Source organism: Hibiscus syriacus, unplaced genomic scaffold (genome assembly GCF_006381635.1).
Source record: "Hibiscus syriacus cultivar Baekdansim isolate YM2019G1 unplaced genomic scaffold, ASM638163v2 tig00116995_pilon, whole genome shotgun sequence".
Lineage (NCBI taxonomy): Eukaryota > Viridiplantae > Streptophyta > Magnoliopsida > Malvales > Malvaceae > Hibiscus > Hibiscus syriacus.
Genome location: NW_024063511.1, coordinates 133,999 through 157,514, shown reverse-complemented (window position 1 = coordinate 157,514; position 23,516 = coordinate 133,999). Strand labels below are relative to the sequence as shown.

The 23,516-nt window shown below is 34.8% G+C and overlaps 1 protein-coding gene across 3 annotated transcripts; it reads left to right on the top strand.

Moving 5' to 3' along the window:
• The first annotated feature begins 868 nt into the window (after positions 1-868).
• LOC120193372 (sigma intracellular receptor 2-like) lies at positions 869-20,116 on the top strand. 3 transcript variants are annotated; one of them, XM_039195883.1, is made up of 4 exons: positions 869-1,274; positions 1,344-1,475; positions 14,554-14,565; positions 19,822-20,116. In XM_039195883.1, exons 1-4 carry the CDS (start codon positions 951-953, stop codon positions 19,858-19,860), a joined length of 507 nt encoding a protein of 168 aa, XP_039051814.1. In that variant the 5' UTR covers positions 869-950; the 3' UTR covers positions 19,861-20,116. The 3 variants fall into 3 exon arrangements, with proteins under 3 accessions (XP_039051814.1, XP_039051813.1, XP_039051815.1); XM_039195882.1 differs by lacking the exons at positions 14,554-14,565; positions 19,822-20,116 and having other exon boundaries at positions 870-1,274; positions 1,344-1,608; XM_039195884.1 differs by lacking the exons at positions 869-1,274; positions 1,344-1,475; positions 14,554-14,565 and adding an exon at positions 19,263-19,605 and having other exon boundaries at positions 19,678-20,116.
• The last annotated feature ends 3,400 nt before the right edge of the window (positions 20,117-23,516 follow it).

The window sequence follows — 23,516 nt, the reverse complement described above, 5'->3', positions numbered from 1 at the left end:
ATAAGTTAAACTAATTTAATTAAAATATCAAATAATGTTAACATTTTACTTAAAATTATTATTTTTTATTAAAAAAAGAACTAGATACCGGTAGTAATGAACCTGCACATATTTATGTGTTGTATTTTTTAAAATTTTGCTAAGAGTAACTCTTATTTTAATACTTAAAATTTAAGTGCCGTGTGAAACTAGGGTAGAGTTTAGGTGTATCAATTCTCATTAAAAATAGCAAGAAATATCAAAGAAAGCAAATAAATTATTAAAAGACAAATGATTTTCAATAAAAAAATTGTAGGCCTATAAAGATAATATAAACATAATTTTATAAATTATACTATAATATAAGGTGGTGATTCATCCCAATTAATAAAAATGATTTTAAGCAGTACACGACGTTCGATTAGGGTATAGAGTCTACTATGGTGTTTAACTTTGCGACTAAATTCCCAGGAGAGTGGCGTGATTCGGAGGCAGCTCTTGCAAGAATACAACAAAATAAGGATGTACAGAATAGTTAAGATGATAGTTGTACTCTTAAAATTTTAAATTATTATATACTTTAAATATTTTTACCGTTAATCTATCGATAATTATGCATCCACTCCTAATAATATCCTAAAAACGTGAGGATGTAGTTTCAAAGTGGATGAACCCGACCGGATATTATCTCTGTTAATTTACTCTATTTATAACTCGAATTTTTAAATTTTTTTATAAAAAATATAATATCTTATTCTTCTGGATAAACTGATCGTCATTGTTGTTTTATATATATTTTATTCGTCTCGTCAAACGTGGCTGCTTTTTACCAAATAATATAATTTCATTAACAATCCACCCACCACCACTCTCCATCAAAGTCAAATCAATATTAAAGCGTCAAATCACTTGCAGCTTTTGCAGGAGAACCAGAAACAAAGATCGTCGATCACCATAGTTAAAACAGGAACATGGGGTTTTTAGGCAAAGTGGTGGATGCGATTCTGTTGCTAACATTCTTGTCCATGTCGTTGGTGCCGCCGTTGCTGGACGCCCAAGCTCTCGTGCCGGAATCCGTCATCCCCGACGTTCTCGTTCGTCTGTACAAATGGTACACAACCGAACACCAAGATTACTTGCTGCTGGAGCAGCCTGCTTTTTTCATGGCGCTCATGAAGCTGGAGATTTTCTTCGTGTGGCCGCTCGCTATGATCAACCTTTACGGATTGTTGAACTCCAAGCCTTGGTTCAAATCCACCTGCCTCATCTTCGGCTCCGCTATTGCCACCTCCACGGTAAATTAATCTAAAACTCCATCGCTTTCTCTAAGTTCGGTTCTAATTACGATCTGCTGAAATTTTCAGACGGCTATGGTGGGAGACATGTTGGGATCCAAGAAGCCTATGGCCAATAAACTGGCGATGATGTACTCGCCTTTTATAGCGCTTGGGTTCCTAGCCGTACTGCGAGGGCTGCTTACACCGTCGACCAAGGCTGTCTCCGCCCGTGCCGACGGACAGACGACCAGGGCTTTGAAAAAGAGGGTTTGAAGTTGACTCGATGAGTTTCATCATCGTCTTCGTTGAAACAATAATACGGAAGGGATTTTTCTCTGTGTTTGTGTATGTAAACAATTCGAGTGAAGCTCAAGATCATCATCTTCTTCGTTGACTCGATGAGTTTCTTTGTCATGTTTACGAAGTTTTTTTTTTTTTTGGATAATTAATGTTTACGAAGTTTTACTTTGAATTATGTGATTTATGGGGGAATAATTAAGATTATGATTATGACCCATTTCTTTCTATTGGTAAAATCCCATTTTAATTACATTTCCACTTCAAGTCTATACTATTTCTTAACAAATTCTTTATTATTATATTTATTTTTATTTTTATGGGAAAGATTTGAGTTAATATATCTTTAATATGAAAATTATTCAATTATACTTATTTTAAATATATATACATTTCTATTGAGATATACAATTCAATCCACTTTACATGATAAAAAAATTCTTTTTTAAATAATTATTTTCCCACCAACATCATAAGTCGTACAAAACTTTAAAACTAATTATTTTTATTTTGATCTTTTTCACGTTGACTAGTATAATTTACGTGCAAAAAAGAATTAAGGGTAAATAACATAAATGGTCTCCAAAATTTTGGGACTTACACTTTAGTCATTAAAATTTTATAAATAATAATATAATCACTAAACTCTTAATTCAATTTTATTACAGTTAAAAAAATACGATGTAACACGTTAAGGGTGCGTTTGGTTCACGGAATGTAAGATTACCAGTGGGAATGTAAGATTACCAGAGAATATGATTACTGGGAATGTTGTATTTTGTGTTTGGTTGGCTTAACAGGAATGTAAGATTACCGTGTTTGGTTAAATGAATAAAAGATTATTGGAATGTATATTTGACCAAATTATCCTTATTATATATTTGTTTTTAACAAGTTGGAAAATATTTATATATTTTCTTTAAAAAATTTAAATTCATAAAATTTATATAATTGTTTTTACAAAATTGAAAATATAAAAAGGTTTAATGAAAGGGTAAAATTTTATTTTAACCCATGAATTTCATATAAAATTTTAATTATAGATTTTTTTTTTGTAAATCTAAAATAGTTTAAAGATAAATTTATAATTTAACATTCGTAAAATTTTTATTATTGAATGACAGAAGAAAAAAAATTTTGAAAAAAATATTTAAGGGCATTTTAGTCTAAAAGCCAAAAATCCAACAATACCTAAGGAAAGAGAGGTAATGACATTCCTGGTAATATATCTCAAAAAATTTACTATTAGTAATCTTACATTACCGAAAATAAAATTTCTAGACTAACCAAACGAAGAAACGTAGATTCTATTCTGACGAGAATCTTACATTCCGAGCTAAACGTCCCCTAAATGTCATCTTCTTACCTCCAAAATATTAGGTTTCTTAAATATAAATCGTCAGCTACTGCTCTTTTATTATATTTTTATCTCGTTTGGTGATTTCTAAAAATTCACGAGACTACTTTTTTTATTCAATTTCTTTTTATAGAATCGAAATCATGGTTTTAAATCTTCTCAAATTTCATATATAAATTAAAAATTAAATTTTTCGATATGTCAACCTTCGAATCAACTTAAAATCAACCTAGGTTAATTTAATGTAAAAAAGAAACATGCATATAGAAACGTGTCAAATAAAGGCACCTGATTATTTAGAAAATCTAAAATCGCTTTGTTCACTCGTCAAATTTGGCGCCTCCCTTTTCACCGATACGGTAAACAAAACCAAATCACTTTTAACTTTGCAAATATATCTTTTTGTTATATACACTCTATTAACTACGTATATACATTTTATAGATATAATTATTTTAATTCAAATTGTTTCAAAAAAATAATATTTTATTATCATTTAGTTCACTTGTTTAAACTTGTGTGTTGAATTCAGGCTGCTATGGTGGGAGAAATTCTGGGATCCGATGAGCCATCGGCGGATTTAATGGTGAAATTGTATTCGTCGTCGTTGGGATTGTTGAAATGTCAAAACTTGGAAAATTAATTCAAGTTAGGCACCTAATATTGCAATGTCAAAATTAGATGCAACAATGTCAAAATTATGTGCAATAATGTTTGAAAATTAAATGGGTAAATTATAAACTTTAGTCACTAAACTTTAGGGTATTTATAAAATTAGTCCTTAAGTTTCAACTATATCATTTAGCTTCAAAACCATCCCAAAGCATTCTAGCTTTCTTCCAATACTAAAGAGAATTTAGAGAGTTTCTAGAGAGTTGTTTTCTCCTTTTTATCAAAAGAGAATTATCATTGTTTTCTCCTTGGTAGATCGAGAGAGATTGTAATTCCTATTTTCTCATAGTGAAATTCTTCTACTGTTGCCTGTGGTTTTTACCCTAAATTTTTAGGGGTTTTCCACGTAAATTTTTTGTCTCTTTTATCTTCATTTTTATTTTCTCAAATTATTAGTTGCGATTTTGCTCTATCCGATAGCCGTCTTCCGCAACAATTGGTATTAGAGCTAGATTAGAGTGTATAATATCTGCTTATTGTCTTTGTGGTTGCCACCAAAAGGTGGATCCTTCAACATAAGAAAGTAAGAAGTTATTACCCATTCTTTGAAGGTTCTAGAGAACTATTCACGATAGTGAAATAGTGGGAGCTATCCGTAAACGAAGCAATGGCAACGAAATTTGATATTGAAAAATTCAATGGGAGAAATTTCTCATTGTGGAAATTGAAGATGAAGGCCATCATGAGGAAAGACGGTTGTCTAGCAGCTATCAGCGAAAGGCCAGTAGATTTCACAGATGACAACAAATGGATCGAAATGGACGGAAATGCTATGGTAAACTTTCATCTAGCATTAGCAGATGAAGTATTGTCAAGTATCGATGAGAAGATGACAGCTAAGGAGATATGGGATCATCTCACCAAACTGTACGAGGCCACATCGTTGCACAATAAAATTTTTCTTAAGAGAAAATTGTACACTCTCCGTATGCCAGAATCTACTTCAGTGACGGAGCACTTAAATACACTGAACACTTTATTTTCTCAGCTTACATCCTTAAGCTGTAAAATAGGAGAACAAGAACGTGCTGAACTTCTACTTTAAAGTCTACCGGATTCGTACGATCAACTCATCATCAACTTGACAAACAGTAATGTCACCAGTCTAGTCTTCGATGACGTTGCAGCTGCTGTTCTACAAGAAGAAAATCGGCGCAAGAACAAGGAAGACAGACAAGTAAATCTGCAACAAGCAGAAGCGTTGACAACGATGAGAGGGAGATCAACAGAACGTGGCCAAAGCAGCAGTCATAAACATGGTAGATCGAAGTCGAGGAGCAAGAAGAATTTAAAGTGCTACCACTGTGGAAAGAAGGGTCACTTGAAGAAGGATTGTTGGAGTCTAAATAAAAACTCCAATCCACAAGGCAATACCGCAAACACTTCAGATGATGGAGATGCTTTATGCTGTGAAGCGTCAACCACCGTGGAAGGCAGAAAAAGATTTGCAGATATATGGCTCATTGATTCAGGAGCGACATATCACATGACCTCAAGAAGAGAATGGTTCCATCATTATGAACCTGTCTCAGGAGGATCTATGTATAGTTGTAATGATCATGCCTTAGAGATCGTTGGTGTGGGAACCATCAAATTGAAGATGTATGATGGAACAATTAAAGTTGTTCGAGATGTGCGACACGTGAAAGGTCTGAAGAAAAATTTATTATCCTACGGATTGTTGGATAATAATGCTAGCAAGATTGAAACATGGAAAGGAATCATGAAAGTGTTCCGTGGAGCGCTTGTGGTGCTGAAAGGCGAAAAGATAGCTGCAAACTTGTACATACTGAAGGGAGAGACTTTGCTAGAAGCAGAAGCCTCTGTTGCCTCATGTAGTTCAAATTCTGCAATGATATGGCATCAGAAACTTGGACACATGTCAGAACAAGGAATGAAAGTCCTTGTGGAGCAAAAGCTACTTCCAGGCTTAACAAAGGTATCACTTACTTTGTGTGAGCATTGCATAACAAGTAAGCAACACCGGTTGAAATTCAACACATCAAATTCTAGAGGCAAAAGTGTTCTAGAATTGGTTCACTCTGACGTATGGCAAGCACCAGTAACATCCCTAGGTGGAGCAAAATACTTTGTCTTATTTATTGATGACTACTCCAGGAGATGTTGGGTGCACCCTATTAAGAAGAAGTCAGACGTGTTTTCAACTTTCAAAAACTTCAAAGCGCGGGTGGAACTTGATTCTGGAAATAAGATCAAGTGTTTCAGAACAGATAATGGAGGAGAATACACAAGCGAAGAATTTGATGACTTTTGCAGGAAAGAAGGCATCAAAAGACAGTTCACAGTGGCGAACACTCCTCAACAAAATGGAGTGGCAGAGCGGATGAACAGAACCTTGTTTGAAAGAACAAGAGCAATGTTGAGGGACGCATGCCTAGAAAAATCATTCTGGGCAGAAGCAGTTAATACCGCCTGTTATTTGGTGAATCGAGCTCCATCAACTGTAATAGAGCTGAAGACACCAATGGAGATGTGGACTGGTAAACCAGTTGATTATTCAAACCTCCATGTATTTGGAAGTATTGTGTACGTGATATACAACGCCCAAGAAATTTCAAAGCTGGATCCAAAATCCAGGAAATGCAAATTCTTGGGTATGCTGATAGAGTAAAGGGGTATCGCTTGTGGGATCCCACTGCCCGCAAAGTGATCATTAGCAGGGATGTTATCTTTGTAGAAGATAAACTACAAAGAAAAGAACACGATGATAGCGCTAAAAAGTCAGAGACTACTCAGATACATGTGGAAAAAGAGTTTGAAGAAGGAGATTCTTCTGAAGCAGAACCAGCACATGATGAACAAGAACCAGAGAGTTCTGAAGCTCCAACAACTCATCAATCAGATCGTGTGAGAAGACGTCCCAATTGGCACTCAGATTATGTTATAGAAGGTAATATTGCATACTGCCTTTTAACAGAGGACGGTGAGCCATCAAAATACCAGGAGGCAATAAACAGCTCAAATGCTTCACTGTGGATGATGGCGATGCAAGAAGAAATCGAAGCCCTTCATAAAAATAATACATGGGACCTTGTGCCACTGCCACAAGGAAGGAAGCCAATTGGTAACAAATGGGTTTTCAAAATCAAGCGAAATGGTGACGATCAAGTGGAGAGGTATCGTGCAAGACTGGTGGTCAAAGGATATGCTCAGAAAGAAGGTATTGATTTCAATGAAATTTTTTCTCTTGTGGTTCGACTAACAACAGTTCGAGTAGTCTTGGCAATGTGTGCTACATTGAATTTACATTTGGAACAGCTAGATGTTAAAATAGCTTTTCTTCATAGAAATCTTGAAGAAGATATTTATATGCTCCAGCCTGAAGGTTTTGAAGAAGACGAAAAGAAGAACTTGGTTTGCAGGTTGAACAAATCTCTGTACGGTCTAAAGCAGGCGCCGAGGTGTTGGTATAAGAGATTTGATTCATTCATTATGTGCCTTGGATACAACAGACTTAATGCAGACCCTTGTGCTTATTTCAAGAGGTCTGGTGATAACGATTTTGTTATATTGTTGTTGTATGTGGATGACATGTTGGTTGCCGGACCCAACAAAGATCATATTGAAGAATTGAAGGCACAACTGGCTAGGGAATTTGAAATGAAGGACTTGGGATCAGCAAACAAGATTCTAGGGATGCAAATTCACCGAGACAGAAGTAATAGGAAGATTTGGCTTTCATAAAAGAATTACTTGAAGAAAATCTTGTCACGATTTAGCATGCAAGATTGTAAGCCAATTTCTACCCCTCTTCCTATTAACTTCAAGTTATCCTCTAGTATGAGTCCTAGCAGTGAAGAAGAGAGGATGGAGATGTCTCGAGTACCGTATGCATCAACAGTGGGAAGTTTAATGTTCGCTATGATATGCACAAGACCAGACATTGCACAAGCAGTGGGAGTGGTTAGTCGGTACATGGCGAATCCAGGCAAAGAGCATTGGAATACAGTAAAGAGGATCCTAAGATACATGAAAGGGACCTCAAATGTTGCATTATATTACAGAGGATCAAACTTACTAATTAATGGATATGTAGATTCTGACTATGCAGGGGATTTGTGTTGAAAACATTTTGATATTTCGATATAACAAATTAAGTTAAATGAATTTTAAGATTTTCCAAAATGATTTTCTAAGTATATTCGATATAATTATTCGAATATCAAAACATTACTCAAAATATTTCAAAAATCATTTTTAATCCTTACTTAAGTGTAAAATTAAGTTTTAATCTTAAAACAATTTCAAAATAATCTTTCAAAGTATTTCGAACCATTTCAAAGCCAAAAATTCCAGATTGCTCAGAGGGAATCGATTCCCCCCCCAAGGGGGTACCGATTCCCCCCCTGAAGGGTTTGGCTCCAAGATTTCCATAATGCTCGGAGGGAACCGATTCCCCCATAGGGGGTACCGATTCCCCCCTGTTCAACGGTCGAAATATTTGAATTTTACACTTAGGGAACCGATTCCCCATAGGGGGTACCGGTTCCCCCCACGCTCCAAACTGTTCTATTAATTGTTTTCACACTAAAACGGCTATATGATCTTCACTAATCATCCCCAACGTTCAGAAGAGATTCAAGGTGTATTTAAACAAGTTCTGAAGCCCTTGATCAACAAGAAATTATAGAGAAACAAGAGAGAAAACATCAAACACCAAGTTTGTGCAAATCAAGCCAATTTTCCTTTCAATATTCATTTTACTTTCAAGAACACCATTTGTGCTCATTTGTAATTATCTTTGAGTGTTCTTTTCTTATTCTAGAATTGTGCAAACATCTTACCTTGTGAGGTTTTCTTGTAAGTTTGCAAATTTGTAATCTTCTCTTTGGGAAAAAGAGTGTTCTCAAGAGTTGGGGTATACTCTTGAGGGATTTTGTAAGGTTATCTCTTTGGCCTCAAAAGAAAGAACAAATTAGTGAATTTGTTGAAAAATCCTTAGTGTGTAGTGGACGTAGACTTTGTTTAAGAAAGTCGAACCACTGTAAATCGTTGTGCAATTACTTTCAATTTTTCTACAAAAGCTTCCACGAAATTTTAATTGCCAATTCACCCCCCTCTTGGCCGATTCCATCGATCGATTAACTCAACAATTGGCATCAGAGCCTAACTCATTTGAAGGTTTAATCACCTCTTGAGTCGATTCGGGAAGAGTTATATCGATTATTAAAGTCATCAATGGCCTCCGCTTCAAACTTCGACTCCGGTCTCGATTCGATGCCCGTCAACAAGCCTCCTTTCTTCAATGGAGCTAACTATGCCTATTGGAAGAATAGAATGATGTACTTCATTCAAGCAAGTGACATGGGAGCATGGAATGCTGTAGAAGAAGGATACATCAAACCTCTCACTCATCCAAGGTTGTGGAGTGAAAGAGAGACAATAATGTTTCAGCTCAACTCCAAAGCCATCCATATTATTTTTTGTGCTCTTGGACCAGATGAATACGAAAGAGTTTCATCGTGTACAACCGCCAAAGAAATATGGGACAAGCTTCAAGTCACACATGAAGGTACAGATGAGGTAAAGAAATCAAAAATTAGTATTCTAACGCATAGCTATGAAAATTTCAGGATGAAACCAAATGAAGACATCAAAGCTATGACGGATAGATTTTCAACGATTGTCAATGGTCTCAAATCATATGGAGAGATCATCTCAAATGAAAAGCTTGTGAGGAAGTTAGTCTACTCCCTCCCAAAATCATGGCAATCAAAGAAGACGGCAATCATCGAGTCTAAGGACCTATCGTCCTTAACTCTTGAAGAACTTATCGGTTCACTCCTCACTCATGAGATGATGCTTGAAGATGAGGTGGACCTTGATAAAGTTTAAGAGACACCAAAGGAAAAGGAGAAGAAGAAAAATATTGGAGTTGCTCTCAAATCCACAAAAGATGAGAGTGATTCTAATAATGATGATGATGACGAGGAAATGGCATTGTTTGCCAAACGGTTCAGAAAAATGATGAGACCTTACCAAGGAAGAAAATTCAAACGAAACGAAGGCCTCAAAAATGAACCAAAAGAGAAGGACCCAATCATTTGCTATGAATGCAAAAAGCCGGGGCATGTCAAATATGATTGCCCATAATTGAAGAAAAATGGTCAATCAAAGAATAAGCACAAGGCTCATGTGGCTACATGGAGCGATGAAGAAAGTTCCGATGAAGAGGAACAAAAAGTAGCAAACTTGTGCTTGATGGCATTCGGGGAAGATTCTAAGGTAACCTCTAACTCATCCGATTTTGATGATTTATCTTATGATGAGTTATTTGAGAAGTACAATGGGTTGGCTTCGGATTATGAGAAATTGTTTTTAAAATATAAAAATGATGTTTCAAAATTGAAAAATGAAAACAAACTCATATCCAAAACCAACAACGATCTTGAAAGTAAAATCAAAGATTTGCAAATCAAACTAGAAGAGTTTGAAAATAAAAATTTAGATTTGCAAAATTTACTTTCAAAGATCAATGATGATCATCAAAAGAAAATTGATGATCTTAAAACTTCTTTTGATAAAGTTGGAACAAAACATTTTGAAAAAGGTGGAAATTCAAAATCCAACTTTGTTAGAAAAAGTTATTGAAACTACAATCATAGAGGTCCCCAAAGAACCTCTAATGGAAAAATCATTAGAAGTATGTGGGTTCCTAAAGAACTCATTACTACTAAAGATAAAAATATCCTACACAAATGGATACTTAAGGGGACTAGGATTTTGGAAACTAATGAATATGGACCCAAAAGAATTTGGGTACCAAAAATCAAAAATTAATCTATGTTTGTAGGGAAAGGAGCATTGCTACAAGGCACGGGAAACAAATTCAAATTCATGGTACCTTGATAGTGGATGCTCAAGACATATGACCGGAGACAAAAGCCGGTTCATTGAGCTTAACGCCAAAAATGGAGGAGAAGTGACTTTTGGAGACAATTCAAAAGGTCACATTGAATGTATTGGTACAATAGGTAATACCTCTTCCATACAAATTAAGAATGTTTTATATGTGAATGGATTAAAGCATAATCTATTGAGTATTAGTCAATTATGCGATAAAGGATTCAATGTCTTATTTGAAATTAATGGTTGTAAAGTCATTGACATTGCATCTAATCGGATTATGCTTGTTGGTCATAGAATAGGAAACATTTACATGGTGCATTTAGATTCTATTGATATGACTAATTTATGCCTAGTTGCTAAGGATGAGCATGATAGTTGGTTATGGCATAGGAGACTAGGTCATGCTAGTATGAGTGTTTTGCAACGGTTAATTCAAGGAGACTTAGTAAGAGGGTTGCCTAAGCTTAAATTTGATAATGATAAAATCTGTGATGCATGTGCTAAAGGAAAACAAAAGCGAGTTTCTTTTAAATCTATTAATGACGTATCAACTAGTAGAGTATTACAATTGATCCATTTAGATCATTTTGGGCCAACTAGAACTACTAGCTTGGGAGGAAAACAATATGCATTTGTCTTGGTAGATGACTATTCTAGATACACTTGGGTTCTATTCTTAAGTACTAAAGATGAAGCATTAGAAAATTTCATCACATTTTCAAAAATAATCCAAAAATGAAAAAGGTTACTCTATCACTAGTGTTAGAAGTGATCATGGAACTGAATTTGAAAATCTTGGATTTATTGAGTTTTGTAATTCTAATGGTATTAGCCATAATTTTTCAGCACCTAGAACTCCTCAACAAAATGGAGTTGTTGAGAGGAAAAATCAAACTTTAGAAGAAATGGCTAGAACCATGCTTTGTGAAAATAATTTGCCAAAATATTTTTGGTCGGAAGCCACAAATACCGCTTGTTATGTTGTAAATCGAGTAATGATTAGGCCAATTTTAAAGAAAACTCCATATGAAATTCTCAAAAATAAAAAGCCTAACATTAGCTATTTTCATCCTTTTGGATGTAAATGTTTTGTTTTAAACAACGGTAAAGAAAACCTTGGCAAATTTGATGCTAAAAGTGATGAAGGAATTTTTCTGGGTTATTCCTTAAATTCTAAAGCTTATCGTGTATTTAATAAAAGAACTTTAGTTGTAGAAGAGTCTATACATGTTGTTTTCGATGATAATCCCCTTCCGAGGAAGGATTCTTCTGTTAATGATGATGTAGGTATTGTACAAGCAAATGACGTTAGACATGACGTTGGAGAATCATCATCAAAGGAATAAACAAAAGATGAGGAAACTCATGATCCCCTCGAGAATCCAACCAGTGAAGAAAGGGAAGTATCTTTTCCAAGAGAGTACAACTATGTCAAGGATGGTAAAATTATAGGTGATCCATCAAAAGGGTTAACTACTCGATCTTCTCTTAGAAATATCTGTAATTATGTTGCATTTATTTCATGCATAGAGCCTAAGAACATCAAAAAAGCATTAAAAGATGAACATTGTATTATGGCTATGCAAGAAGAATTAAATCAATTTGAGAGAAGTAAAGTATGGACATTAGTTGAAAGGCCTAGTAATAAATCTACTGTAGGTACTAGATGGGTTTTTAGAAATAAACTTGATGAAAGTGGTAATATAGTGAGGAACAAGGCTAGACTTGTTGCTTAAGGCTATACTCAAGAAGAAGGCATAGACTATGATGAAACATACGCTCCCGTAGCTAGGATGGAAGTAATTAGAATGTTATTAGCATTTGTATGTTTCAATGAATTTAAATTATATCAAATGGATGTTAAAAGTGCATTTTTAAATGGTTTTATAAAAGAAGAAGTGTACGTGGAACAACCTCCAGGTTTTGAAGATTCAAATTTTCTGGATCATGTTTTAAAATTGACAAAAGCTCTTTATGGTTTAAAACAAGCTCCTAGAGCTTGGTATGAAGATTGTCAAATTTTTTAATTGAAAAAGGTTTTTTAAAAGGAAAGGTTGACACTACATTGTTTTTAAAGAGAAAAGGTAAAGATTTATTAGTAGTTCAAATTTATGTTGATGATATAATATTTGGTTCTACTAATGATGTTCTTTGCCAAGAATTTTCTAAGCTAATGCAAAGTGAGTTTGAGATGAGCATGATGGGGGAGCTCTCATTTTTCTTGGGACTCCAAATCAAGCAAAGAAAAGATGGCATCTTCATTAATCAAGCTAAGTACGTCAAAGATATGCTCAAGAAGTTTGGACTGGAAAATGGGAAACCTCATAACACTCCAATGAGCTCTTCAACAAAGCTTGACTTAGATGAAGGAGGTAAATGTGTGGATGTTAAATTATATAGATCCATGATTGGCTCATTGCTTTATCTAACCGCAAGTAGACCGGATATTATGTTTAGTGTTTGCTTGTGTACTAGGTTTCAATCATGTCCTAAAGAATCACATTTACTAGCTGTTAAGAGAATCTTTAGATACCTTAAGGACACTCCTAGTTTAGGACTTTGGTATCCTAGAGACTCTAGCTTTAGCTTGCATGCCTTTTCTGATGCAGATTATGGAGGATGCAAATTAGATAGGAAAAGCACCTCCGGTACTTGCCAATTCCTTGGAAATATGCTGATTTCTTGGTTTTCAAAGAAACAAAATTGTGTTGCATTATCTACCACTGAAGCAGAATACATTTCAGCCGGTAGTTGTTGTGCACAAGTTTTATGGATGAAACAACAACTTTTTGATTATGGAATTGAAGTAGGTACCATTCCTATCAAGTGTGACAATACTAGTGCTATTTGTCTCACTAAAAATCCCATCCAACACTCTAGAACTAAGCACATTGAAATAAGACATCACTTCATTAGAGACCATGTCACTAAGGAAGATATAGTTTTAGAATATGTTGATACTTTGCATCAATTAGCGGATATCTTTACAAAACCCTTAGACAAGGAAAGGTTTTGGACACTTAGAAGAGAATTAGGTTTAACTAACCTATCTTCACTTAGTGTTTAAAATAATTTAGCACTTTTAATAAATACTGAAAAATGCTTATAATAATAATTTTTGATTGCATTCTTGCTATTAGTTAGGGGGAGTTTATGATTCTTGGTGAAAATTAATTTTATGTTCAAATAATGTTTAAAGATTAATTTAATTGTTTGAACATAATTATTTTTCAATATATGAGTTGCCTATACCACTAGAGAAGATTAATTTAGCATTTTATGTGCTTAAAAGTCGGATTTTAGCATTTTGGTGCAGAGGGAATCGATCCCCCCATGAGGGAACCGATTCCCCCTTTGAAGGGGAACCGATTCCCCCCACAGGGGAATCGATACCCCCCTGGGGTTCTGTTAAAATCGGGCAGAACCCTTCAAAACACAAAAACCCTCCTTTTCTTCCGCCGTTTCTCACCCTCTAAGCACTCAAATCTCCATTCTTGCCTCAAATCATTGATTTTAATCGGAATTTACTTCAAATATCATCTCCTAAACTTGCAATCATCATTAAAATCGTGCAAACAACATCTAAATCCCCTCAATCTTCATCTTTCAAGGTAAATTTTTCTAAACTCTCTATTTCATTATTTTTGAACATAAGATTAGTTTTAATTAGTTCTAGGTTGAAATAGTGAACGAGCATTGATTGTTTAGTGATTAGAAACTAGATGTTACAACTAATTTCATCAAAAAACACAAGAATTTTCCAAAAATTTTAAATTTTCGAAATTAAAAAAAAAAAATTGTTGTTTTTCAAATTATTGTGTTTTGATTAAATTATGTTGTTGTTATGAAAACTATACATATATTGTTTCTCAAAACCATATTTTTCAAAAAGTTTTTCAAAAACTTTGCCCATTAGGATTGATTTAGATAACCTTGAAATATTGAGGACTCAATTGAGTTTTGGGATTAATTGAATTGCATACATTTGTTTTTAAATTTGCAGGTTATTCAATCTATTTTGATTTCCTTCACCATGTCTAATCCTAAACGTGTTAGGTCTTCATCTAGTCGTCCACACCGACAACCAAATCCACCTCCAAATCCTCCACCTATTCCAATTTCTAATCCTAATCCTATTGATCCTAATTTGACTATCCAAAATTCGTGTTTCAATCATCCTGGTCCTAGAAATCATCGTTTTTGGTATTATCAATATTTCGACTCTTACAAAATCCGGGAAGAACGTATTCCTTCTCGTCAAGCTATGTTAGCTATCAATTTTAAATATCTTCCTCTTTTACAAGAGTGGAAATTTGATAAACTCTTTGACCTTGAACCCATTGTTTACCATCAACTTGTTCGTATTTTTTATTCTAATGTCGTTTGTGTTAAAGACCAAACTGAAACCGAAACCATAGGAATTCGTTCCTACCTTCTAGGACAATTCTTATATATTGACTCGGCTTACATAGCCAATACATTTGGATTAGATAATGAAGGGATTTCAAATGAAAAACAGGTTTTAGGATCTCGTTATAAAAGAAGGGATAGTGCAAGTGTCCTAGACCTTCATGAACGTTTTCTTCATCTAATGATTTCTTGGTGGTTTCGACCATCTGGAGGTCGTTATTCTACTCTTAGAGCCTTAGATCTTTGGTGGTTACATTGTTTCGAAAACAATATTAAAATCAACCTACCTCAGATTATTTTTGCTGAAATTGTTGAAACCGTAAATCTTGTTCCTAATAAAAAACTTTGTTCATCTCTTGTTTACGGTTGTATTTTGAGTAATCTGTTTTCCAAAGCTGGGCTTAGAGTCAGTCTAGATGTCGTTTTTCCTCTTAAGAAACAAATTAACCTTCTTTCCTTAACGAGAGCGGGATGGATTAAGGATAAGGAAACTGGGAATGGGTTCGATCTTCTGCAACTACTCCGGGAGCTAGTTCTTCACGAGCTCCACCCGAAGCTGACGAAGATCTCGAGCTTGAGCAACTAATGCGAGACATCGATGAAGCTGAAGCTGAACCTGAGCAGGCCGAGGAGCAGCCCGAAGAGCAAGCACAACAATCGACTCAAATGCCTCCATATTTTCAATCTTTTATGGAGACATTTGATTACCGATATGCGACCATGGATTCGCGCTTTATTTCTATAGAGTCCCATTTATCCACAATGGGAGCTCAACAATTAGAAATTCTTCGGGAAATGCGTACAAATAATGAAGCAACCAACACACGTATTAATGACCTCACTAACGAAATGGCCGCTATACGAGCTCGTTTTCCTCCTCCCGATCCTCCTACGGATGTTTGATTCTATGTTTTAATTTGTTTTCCAAACTTATTGTTTTAACATTTTGAATATTTTGGAATGTTTGATTTTGTGGATTGTTGGATTTTGGATTTATGGATGGTGTGAACTTATATGTTTGGTGTTTTTTATTCGTTATTGCATCATTTACATCATTATTAGCAATATGACCAATTTTGCCATATCACATTATTTATGAATATTGATTACGGAACTAATGGCTAACATTTCTCTTAATTGTGATCTTAGCAGCTTATGCATACATATACCTAATCAATTGGCTTAATATTTTTCACGTTCATTTGAATCTTTTTGATTTAACAAAAAGGGGGAGAAGTGTGTTTTAAGTGTGTGTTTTTAAAAATGATAAATGGGAGAGTTTTTAAAAATGATAAATGGGAGAAGTGTTAAAGTAAGGGGGAGTAATTTTAAAACTTGATTTCAAAATCTTAAAAATTACTAAAATGTTTTGTTATATCAAAAAGGGGGAGATTGTTGAAAACATTTTGATATTTCGATATAACAAATTAAGTTAAATGAATTTTAAGATTTTCCAAAATGATTTTCTAAGTATATTCGATATAATTATTCGAATATCAAAACATTACTCAAAATATTTCAAAAATCATTTTTAATCCTTACTTAAGTGTAAAATTAAGTTTTAATCTTAAAACAATTTCAAAATAATCTTTCAAAGTATTTCGAACCATTTCAAAGCCAAAAATTCCAGATTGCTCAGAGGGAACCGATTCCCCCCCAAAGGGGGTACCGATTCCCCCCTGAAGGGTTTGGCTCCGAGATTTCCAGAATGCTCGGAGGGAACCGATTCCCCCATAGGGGGTACCGATTCCCCCCTGTTCAACGGTCGAAATATTTGAATTTTATACTTAGGGAACCGATTCCCCATAGGGGGTACCGATTCCCCCCACGCTCCAAACTGTTCTATTAATTGTTTTCACACTAAAACGGCTATATGATCTTCACTAATCATCCCCAACGTTCAGAAGAGATTCAAGGTGTATTTAAACAAGTTCTGAAGCCCTTGATCAACAAGAAATTATAGAGAAACAAGAGAGAAAGCATCAAACACCAAGTTTGTGCAAATCAAGCCAATTTTCCTTTCAATATTCATTTTGCTTTCAAGAACACCATTTGTGCTCATTTGTAATTATCTTTGAGTGTTCTTTTCTTGTTCTAGAATTGTGCAAACATCTTACCTTGTGAGGTTTTCTTGTAAGTTTGCAAATTTGTAATCTTCTCTTTGGGAAAAAGAGTGTTCTCAAGAGTTGGGGTATACTCTTGAGGGATTTTGTAAGGTTATCTCTTTGGCCTCAAAAGAAAGAACAAATTAGTGAATTTGTTGGAAAATCCTTAGTGTGGATAGCTAAGGTAGTGGACGTAGACTTTGTTTGAGAAAGTCGAACCACTGTAAATCGCTGTGCAATTACTTTCAATTTTTCTACAAAAGCTTCCACGAAATTTTAATTGTCAATTCACCCCCCTCTTGGCCGATTCCATCGATCGATTAACTCAACAATTTGGATAAAAGCAAATCTACTACAGGATATATGTTCAAAGTTGCTGGTGGAGCTGTAAGCTGGGTTTCAAAATTGCAGTCAGTTGTGGCTACGTCCACAACAGAGGCAGAATATGTAGCAGCTACACAAGCCAGTAAAGAAGCAATTTGGTTGAAGATGCTATTGGAGGAGCTTGGGCACAATTAAGAGTATGTCTCTCTGTTTTGTGACAGTCAAAGAGCCTTGCATCTAGCAAGGAATCCAGTATTTCATTCAAGGACTAAGCACATACGAGTTCAGTACCATTTCATTCGTGAAAAGGTGGAAGAATGAACGGTAGATATACAGAAGATCCATACCAAAGACAACATAGTAGATTTCATGACGAAGGCGATCAACGCTGATAAATTTACCTGGTGTCGATCCTCTTGTGGCCTGTCAGAGACATAAGCAACATGATGGTACAAGGTAGAAAGAATGGTGTGAAGATATGATTGTTCCAATCAAATCTTCAAGTGGGAGATTGTTGAAATGTCAAAGCTTGGAAAATTGGTTCAAGTTAGGCACCTAATATTGCAATGTCAAAATTAGGTGCAACAATGTTTGAAAATTAAATGAGTAAATTATAAACTTTAGTCACTAAACTTTAGGGTATTTATAAGATTAGTCCTTAAGTTTCAACTATAAATACCCTAGCTCATTTAGCTTCAAAACCATCCCAAAGCATTCTAGCTTTCTTCCAATACTAGAGAGAATTTAGAGAGTTTCTTGAGAGTTGTTTTCTCCTTTTTATCAAGAGATAATTATCATTGTTTTCTCCTTGGTAGATCGAGAGAAGTTGTAATTCCTATTTTCTCATAGTGAAATTCTTCTACCGTTGCATGTGGTTTTTACCCTAAATTTTTATGGGTTTTCCACGTAAATTTTTTGTCTCTTTTATCTTCATTTTTATTTTCTCAAATTATCAGTTGCGATTTTGCTCTATCCGATAGCTGTCTTCCGTAACAGATATTAGGGTCTCTGGCTATGTTGCGAGGGTTGTTGGTTTCACAATCGAGCAAGACTGCTCCAATCATTGCCAAAGGACCGGCGTCGGCTATGAAAAAGGGGGATTGAAGTTGACCCGTGGAGTTACAAAGATCATCACGAAATTACTCCGTTGTGTCTATGTAGACAAGTCAAGCTAAATAAGGATTGAAATTCGAAGTACAAAATTTACAGATATATTTGCGATATGATAGTGTGTGTAGTAATTTTGTTTGTCACGTTCACAATTTCCTTTTCAATTTGTGTCATTTACGAGTGATATAAAGAAAGAATAAGTATCCTCTGTCCCCCTTTCATGCCTCAATTTGTGTCCCTTAAATCTTATTAGTCCACTTGTGCACTAGCTAGCATAAAAAACAGGCGAAGAGAGTGTGATGGATGGAACGGAGAGGATATATAATCTCTCAAAGCAGATGTTGCAGAGATTTGACGCATGATTCATGCAACCAAAATTTTTACTTTACACATGCACAAGTTGTGCCACAGATTTCCTCTCTGCATTTATCACACTGTTTATTATCGTTCTCATGAAATCAACGATCCATCGTTGGATGTTCATGACTAGCTAGCCAATTTGAACACCATATTTCACATAAAGATAAGATTAACTGGAAGTAAAGAGAGAGGAAATAAAAAAATTAACTGGAAGTAAAAATTGAGATATTCAAAGTACAGAGGGACAGAGGATTCCCATTCCTTATTTAGACACATTTACTAGTCACACATCTTCTATTAGACATTTCATCAGTCCTTGACGCCGTGCGTGGGGTCTTGGAACTCACATAAATGGTGCCATTATTTTTGGTCAAACGTGGCTGCTGCTTCTTAATAATTTCGGTCATAATCGGTGGCTTCATAACTTTGAATCTTTACTCACCACTCCATGATATGATGAGATATAAATTGATGAAATCACTTGCAAGCTTTGCAGAAAAAAGAAAAAGAGTGGATCACCATAGCTGAAAAAAGCATGGGAAATTTAGGCCAGGTGGTGAACGCCCTTCTATTGCTAGAATTCTTCAGCATCCTGGTGATAGTTCCACTGGACATCCCGGAATCCATCCTCCCATACCACCTCAATCCTCTCTATCGATTTTACACTACGATCAGCCGAGATTATTTGGTGCTCGACAAGCCCCCTTTCTTCATGGCACTCATGATGCTGGAGCTCTTTTACTTGTTTCCACTCGCTGTGCTCAACATTTACGGGATGCTCACCGCCAAGCCCTGGTTCAACTCCACCTGCCTCCTCTTCGGTGCCTCTCTTATCACCTCCACGGTAAATAATAATAACGACTTTGTTTTCTCTTTTTCCTCAACTATGCATTTTTTTAACACCGGTGAATTTCAGACAGCTATGCTAGGGGACATTCTCGGATCCGACAAGCCGTCGGCGGATTTCATGGCAAAGTTGTATTCGCCATTTATCGCGTTAGGGGCTCTCACTGTATTGCGGGGGCTTGTTCCGCAACGCGGCACGGCTACTCCAATCATCGGTAACGGACCTGGGTCGGCTTTGAAAAAGAAGGCTTGAAGTTTGGATCAAAGAGTTACAAGGACCATATTCTTCATTAAGCTACCATGTCAAAAACAATAATATGTCAGCAATATAGTATTATTTGTATTAGTCTCCTCTTTATCATGTCTTGAAAGTGATTGTGTGACAATTAATGCATTGGCCTTCCATGAATTGGCTCTTATGATTATAAATTATAAACCATGATGACACCTATCCTTTTAGATTTCAACGAGATGGTGTTTGCCAGGATGAGCTCATGTGTTTCAATGGACTGTTGTGCCGCAAGTCTTAAAAAAACACTAATATTTCCCCATATTTTTTTTACTACGGAGTACATCTAAAATTTATTTTCTTCCTGATTTTCTATTTCTTCATTTGATTTTTTTACTTTTCAACCTAACAAAGTCTAAATGTGAATGAGGCCAAAGGTGATGGTGAGGGACCATTGATGGCTCTACCTCTACAAATCTCTTGATCACGTAAACTCTTCAGCTGGTAACAAGGGAATCGAGCCTTCTAAAGTAAGCACATCTGCGTTTGGGCTCCGAGGCTCAAAAGAGCTTCACAATTGCGATAGAATTAGGGATGATAATTTAATTTGAAATTGATAGATTTTGATTCAATTCAATCTGATAGAATATTTTTTTAAAAAATAATCAAGTTTGAGTTGGATTGGATTCAGATGAAGGGTGAAAAACTTTCGACCAGACCCATGGATAATAGAATAATTTTCATATAAATTTATGGATAATTATTTTAATACATCTTGTCAATAATTTTCATATTGTTCGGGTTAGATCGAATTTAGGTGGAGAATATATATTTTTCGGGTCAGATCGCAGATATATATTCTTCAAACCGGATGAATCAGATTAACCAAAAACTCGGTCTAATCCGACCCATTACCATCTCTAGATAGGATGGTGTCAAATTTAAAAAAAAAAAAACACGCACACATACATACCCATCTTGATGCCCCAACTGACCCACCTAAAAGGCCAAGATTTGGTGAGCTGATAAAGAAGACTCTTATTTTGGAATGAAGCCCGGGTGTTTTAGATATTAAAGGCTATGAGTCTACGGAATTAATAAAGTTTTATATACACAGCAACCGAGGCTAATGGCGAGCATGCTCTGATACGGATAGACACGCATACAATTAATCTCGTCGAATTAAATAAAATTATGAAACTTTATCGAATATTTAATGTTATTACGTTCTCAAGATTTGAATGTTCGTTTTACGGATCTAAATCGGACTTTTATGGTTAGGGGAATCATCTATGTTATGAGGACCCCTCTATCGATTCATGCAGTCCTTGTACTTTTCTGCAGCGTCTTTATCACCACTTTTCACTGGATAAGTTTTTTAGCATCACGAGTGTTTACCTTTGCCGAACATGTTGTTTGTTCCTTGTCCGGTGACCTCAGACTGTGCAAGCTCTCCTATACATGCTTCGTTTCCTTTCACAGAAGTTTAAAATGGAGGGAAGGAAACAAACATGAAATGGCAGAGTCAGTACATGGACTTTTAAGGCTCATCTTGGAGTTTTGTCGGACCATTTGTCAATTTTTCGATTTGTTGTCTTTAAATATGATTTTAGACATCAAATTCAATTGTTCTAAATTAGGTTTAACTTGGAAAATGGCGGATGGAAGGTAAAAAGAACAAGAGAAAAGACAGAAGCTATCATTTATAGAGATGAAAATCAATCAATGTTTCCATGTCCAACTTGTATCGAAGCCTGAAATGGAAACTCTATTTCCCGCTAGGTATTAGATCAAGGAGAATCTACAAAGAAAAAGTGGTGCTAAAATGAATGGATATAATCCACTTACACGATGTCAAGTGCAAAGGATTATAATCCACTTACATTAGTTTTACACAAATTTAATATCTTTGAATGATTAAAAATATATGATTGAGATTAACTTCTTGTCTTTTTTTCTAATGAATATTTTCTCATTTTCTACTGTTAATCTTATTCATCTATTTCCACTCATCCAATGGTCTTAAAATTATGTAAAATTAAAAAAAAATATTATGTAAGTAGATCCTAATTATATATATATATATTGATAATAAAAACAAACACCTAATGATAATAATAGAACAAGAGAAAAGACAAAATCTATAAATTATAGAGATGAAAATCAATTAGTGTTTGCATGCCCAGCTTGTATTGAAGCCTAAATTGGAAAATCTATTGTCCCCCATGAAGAAAAAGTAATACTAAAATGAATGGACGTATTTTTTCCACCGAGGTTAATCTTGTTTGTCGGATTTCAATTATGTTATTCACGTCACTTTAAAATAATTTTATATATTAATTTTTTTAAAATTATAAAACCCTATTTTAATTTCTTTAGTTCCCTGAATAATTATATCTGGTAGGTTGGTTAAACTACTCTAAGTAAGATGGAGATACGATCTAAAAATTTTTCAAAATTTTTAATTTCATTCATGTTTAAATCAAGTTAAATTTCTAACACTTTGAACTCTACCAATACGTAGGTTAATTTATTTAAAAAAGAATGCACAATAAATGATTAAATTATTATTTTTTATTGGTGTTGGTTGAATATCTATGATTCTATTCTCATGAAATACGGAAATGCTGGCTACTGCGGCAGGCAATATGAAACTTATTGAGTGATCTTGAAATATAAAACTTAATTTTTTTCCTCTAAATGTGTTTAAACTTTTGGGTAAACTATGTTAAATGACCCTCAAACTTTTTGAATATTTGTATTTTGTTCATCAAACGTTTAAAACTTGTGATACAATTATTAAACTTTTAGCCCACTTTTATTACAATTATTATCGTTAAGAAATGATTTCTTTCACGTTAAAATTTATTTCCTCCAAAAAATTCCAAAGTTTCTCAGCTATTTGACAGACGTCGACATCTTTTTGTTTGTGTTCTCATGATCGTCAAATTATTCGTCGCCATCATTTCATCTAACTCCTAAACACCACAATCACGAGCAACAACCATCATCCACGATCAAACCAATTTTGAACAACCATCACTACTCTCATTCAGTTGCCATCTGTAGCCACAACCACCAATAGTAACAAACAATAAACAAAAACAACAAAACAAACATAAAAGAAGAATAAAAATTATTAATCTCGCCCTTAGCGAGTTTTCATGAATAGAGTAGTTGATCAATCTCAATGGTTAGAAGACTCTGTTAGACTAAAAGATTAACATAGTTCGATTTCAAGATAAATGATAGTTCACATTAACATATCAGAAAGTTTTAACTTTTAATTTCGGTTAAGATTTAAAGAGATTAGAAGATTTTTCAATAAATCTGAAGTGATGCAAAAAAAGAGAAAATAAATTAGTTCGATGATGTTTAACCATTAATTATAATTAAAAATGACGATAAAGTCCAAGCTGTTTGGTCCGCCATGGACGGTTGAACGCAATTTGACAATCGGAGAACCGATTTCAAGTTTTTCCTTCTCTGTACATACAAAAAAACAAGCTGTCCAGATAAGAGATTCTCCCTCAGCAAACGGTCACCAGATCTGATGTTCTTTTCTTAGTCTAGTTTGATTGAGCAGTACTGTAGAAGATTACAAGCAAAGAACCACACACCAACTCTAGAAAACCCTAAATTATAAACATGTACAACACCATCATATATCTCTATTTTTC

Bases quoted from the DNA above. Each gene is read 5' to 3' on its own strand.
- LOC120193372 (XM_039195882.1), top strand. From the start codon at position 951: ATGGGGTTTTTAGGCAAAGTGGTGGATGCGATTCTGTTGCTAACATTC. The intron at 1,275-1,343 runs GTAAATTAATCT...TGAAATTTTCAG, and splicing joins CCGCTATTGCCACCTCCACG to ACGGCTATGGTGGGAGACAT.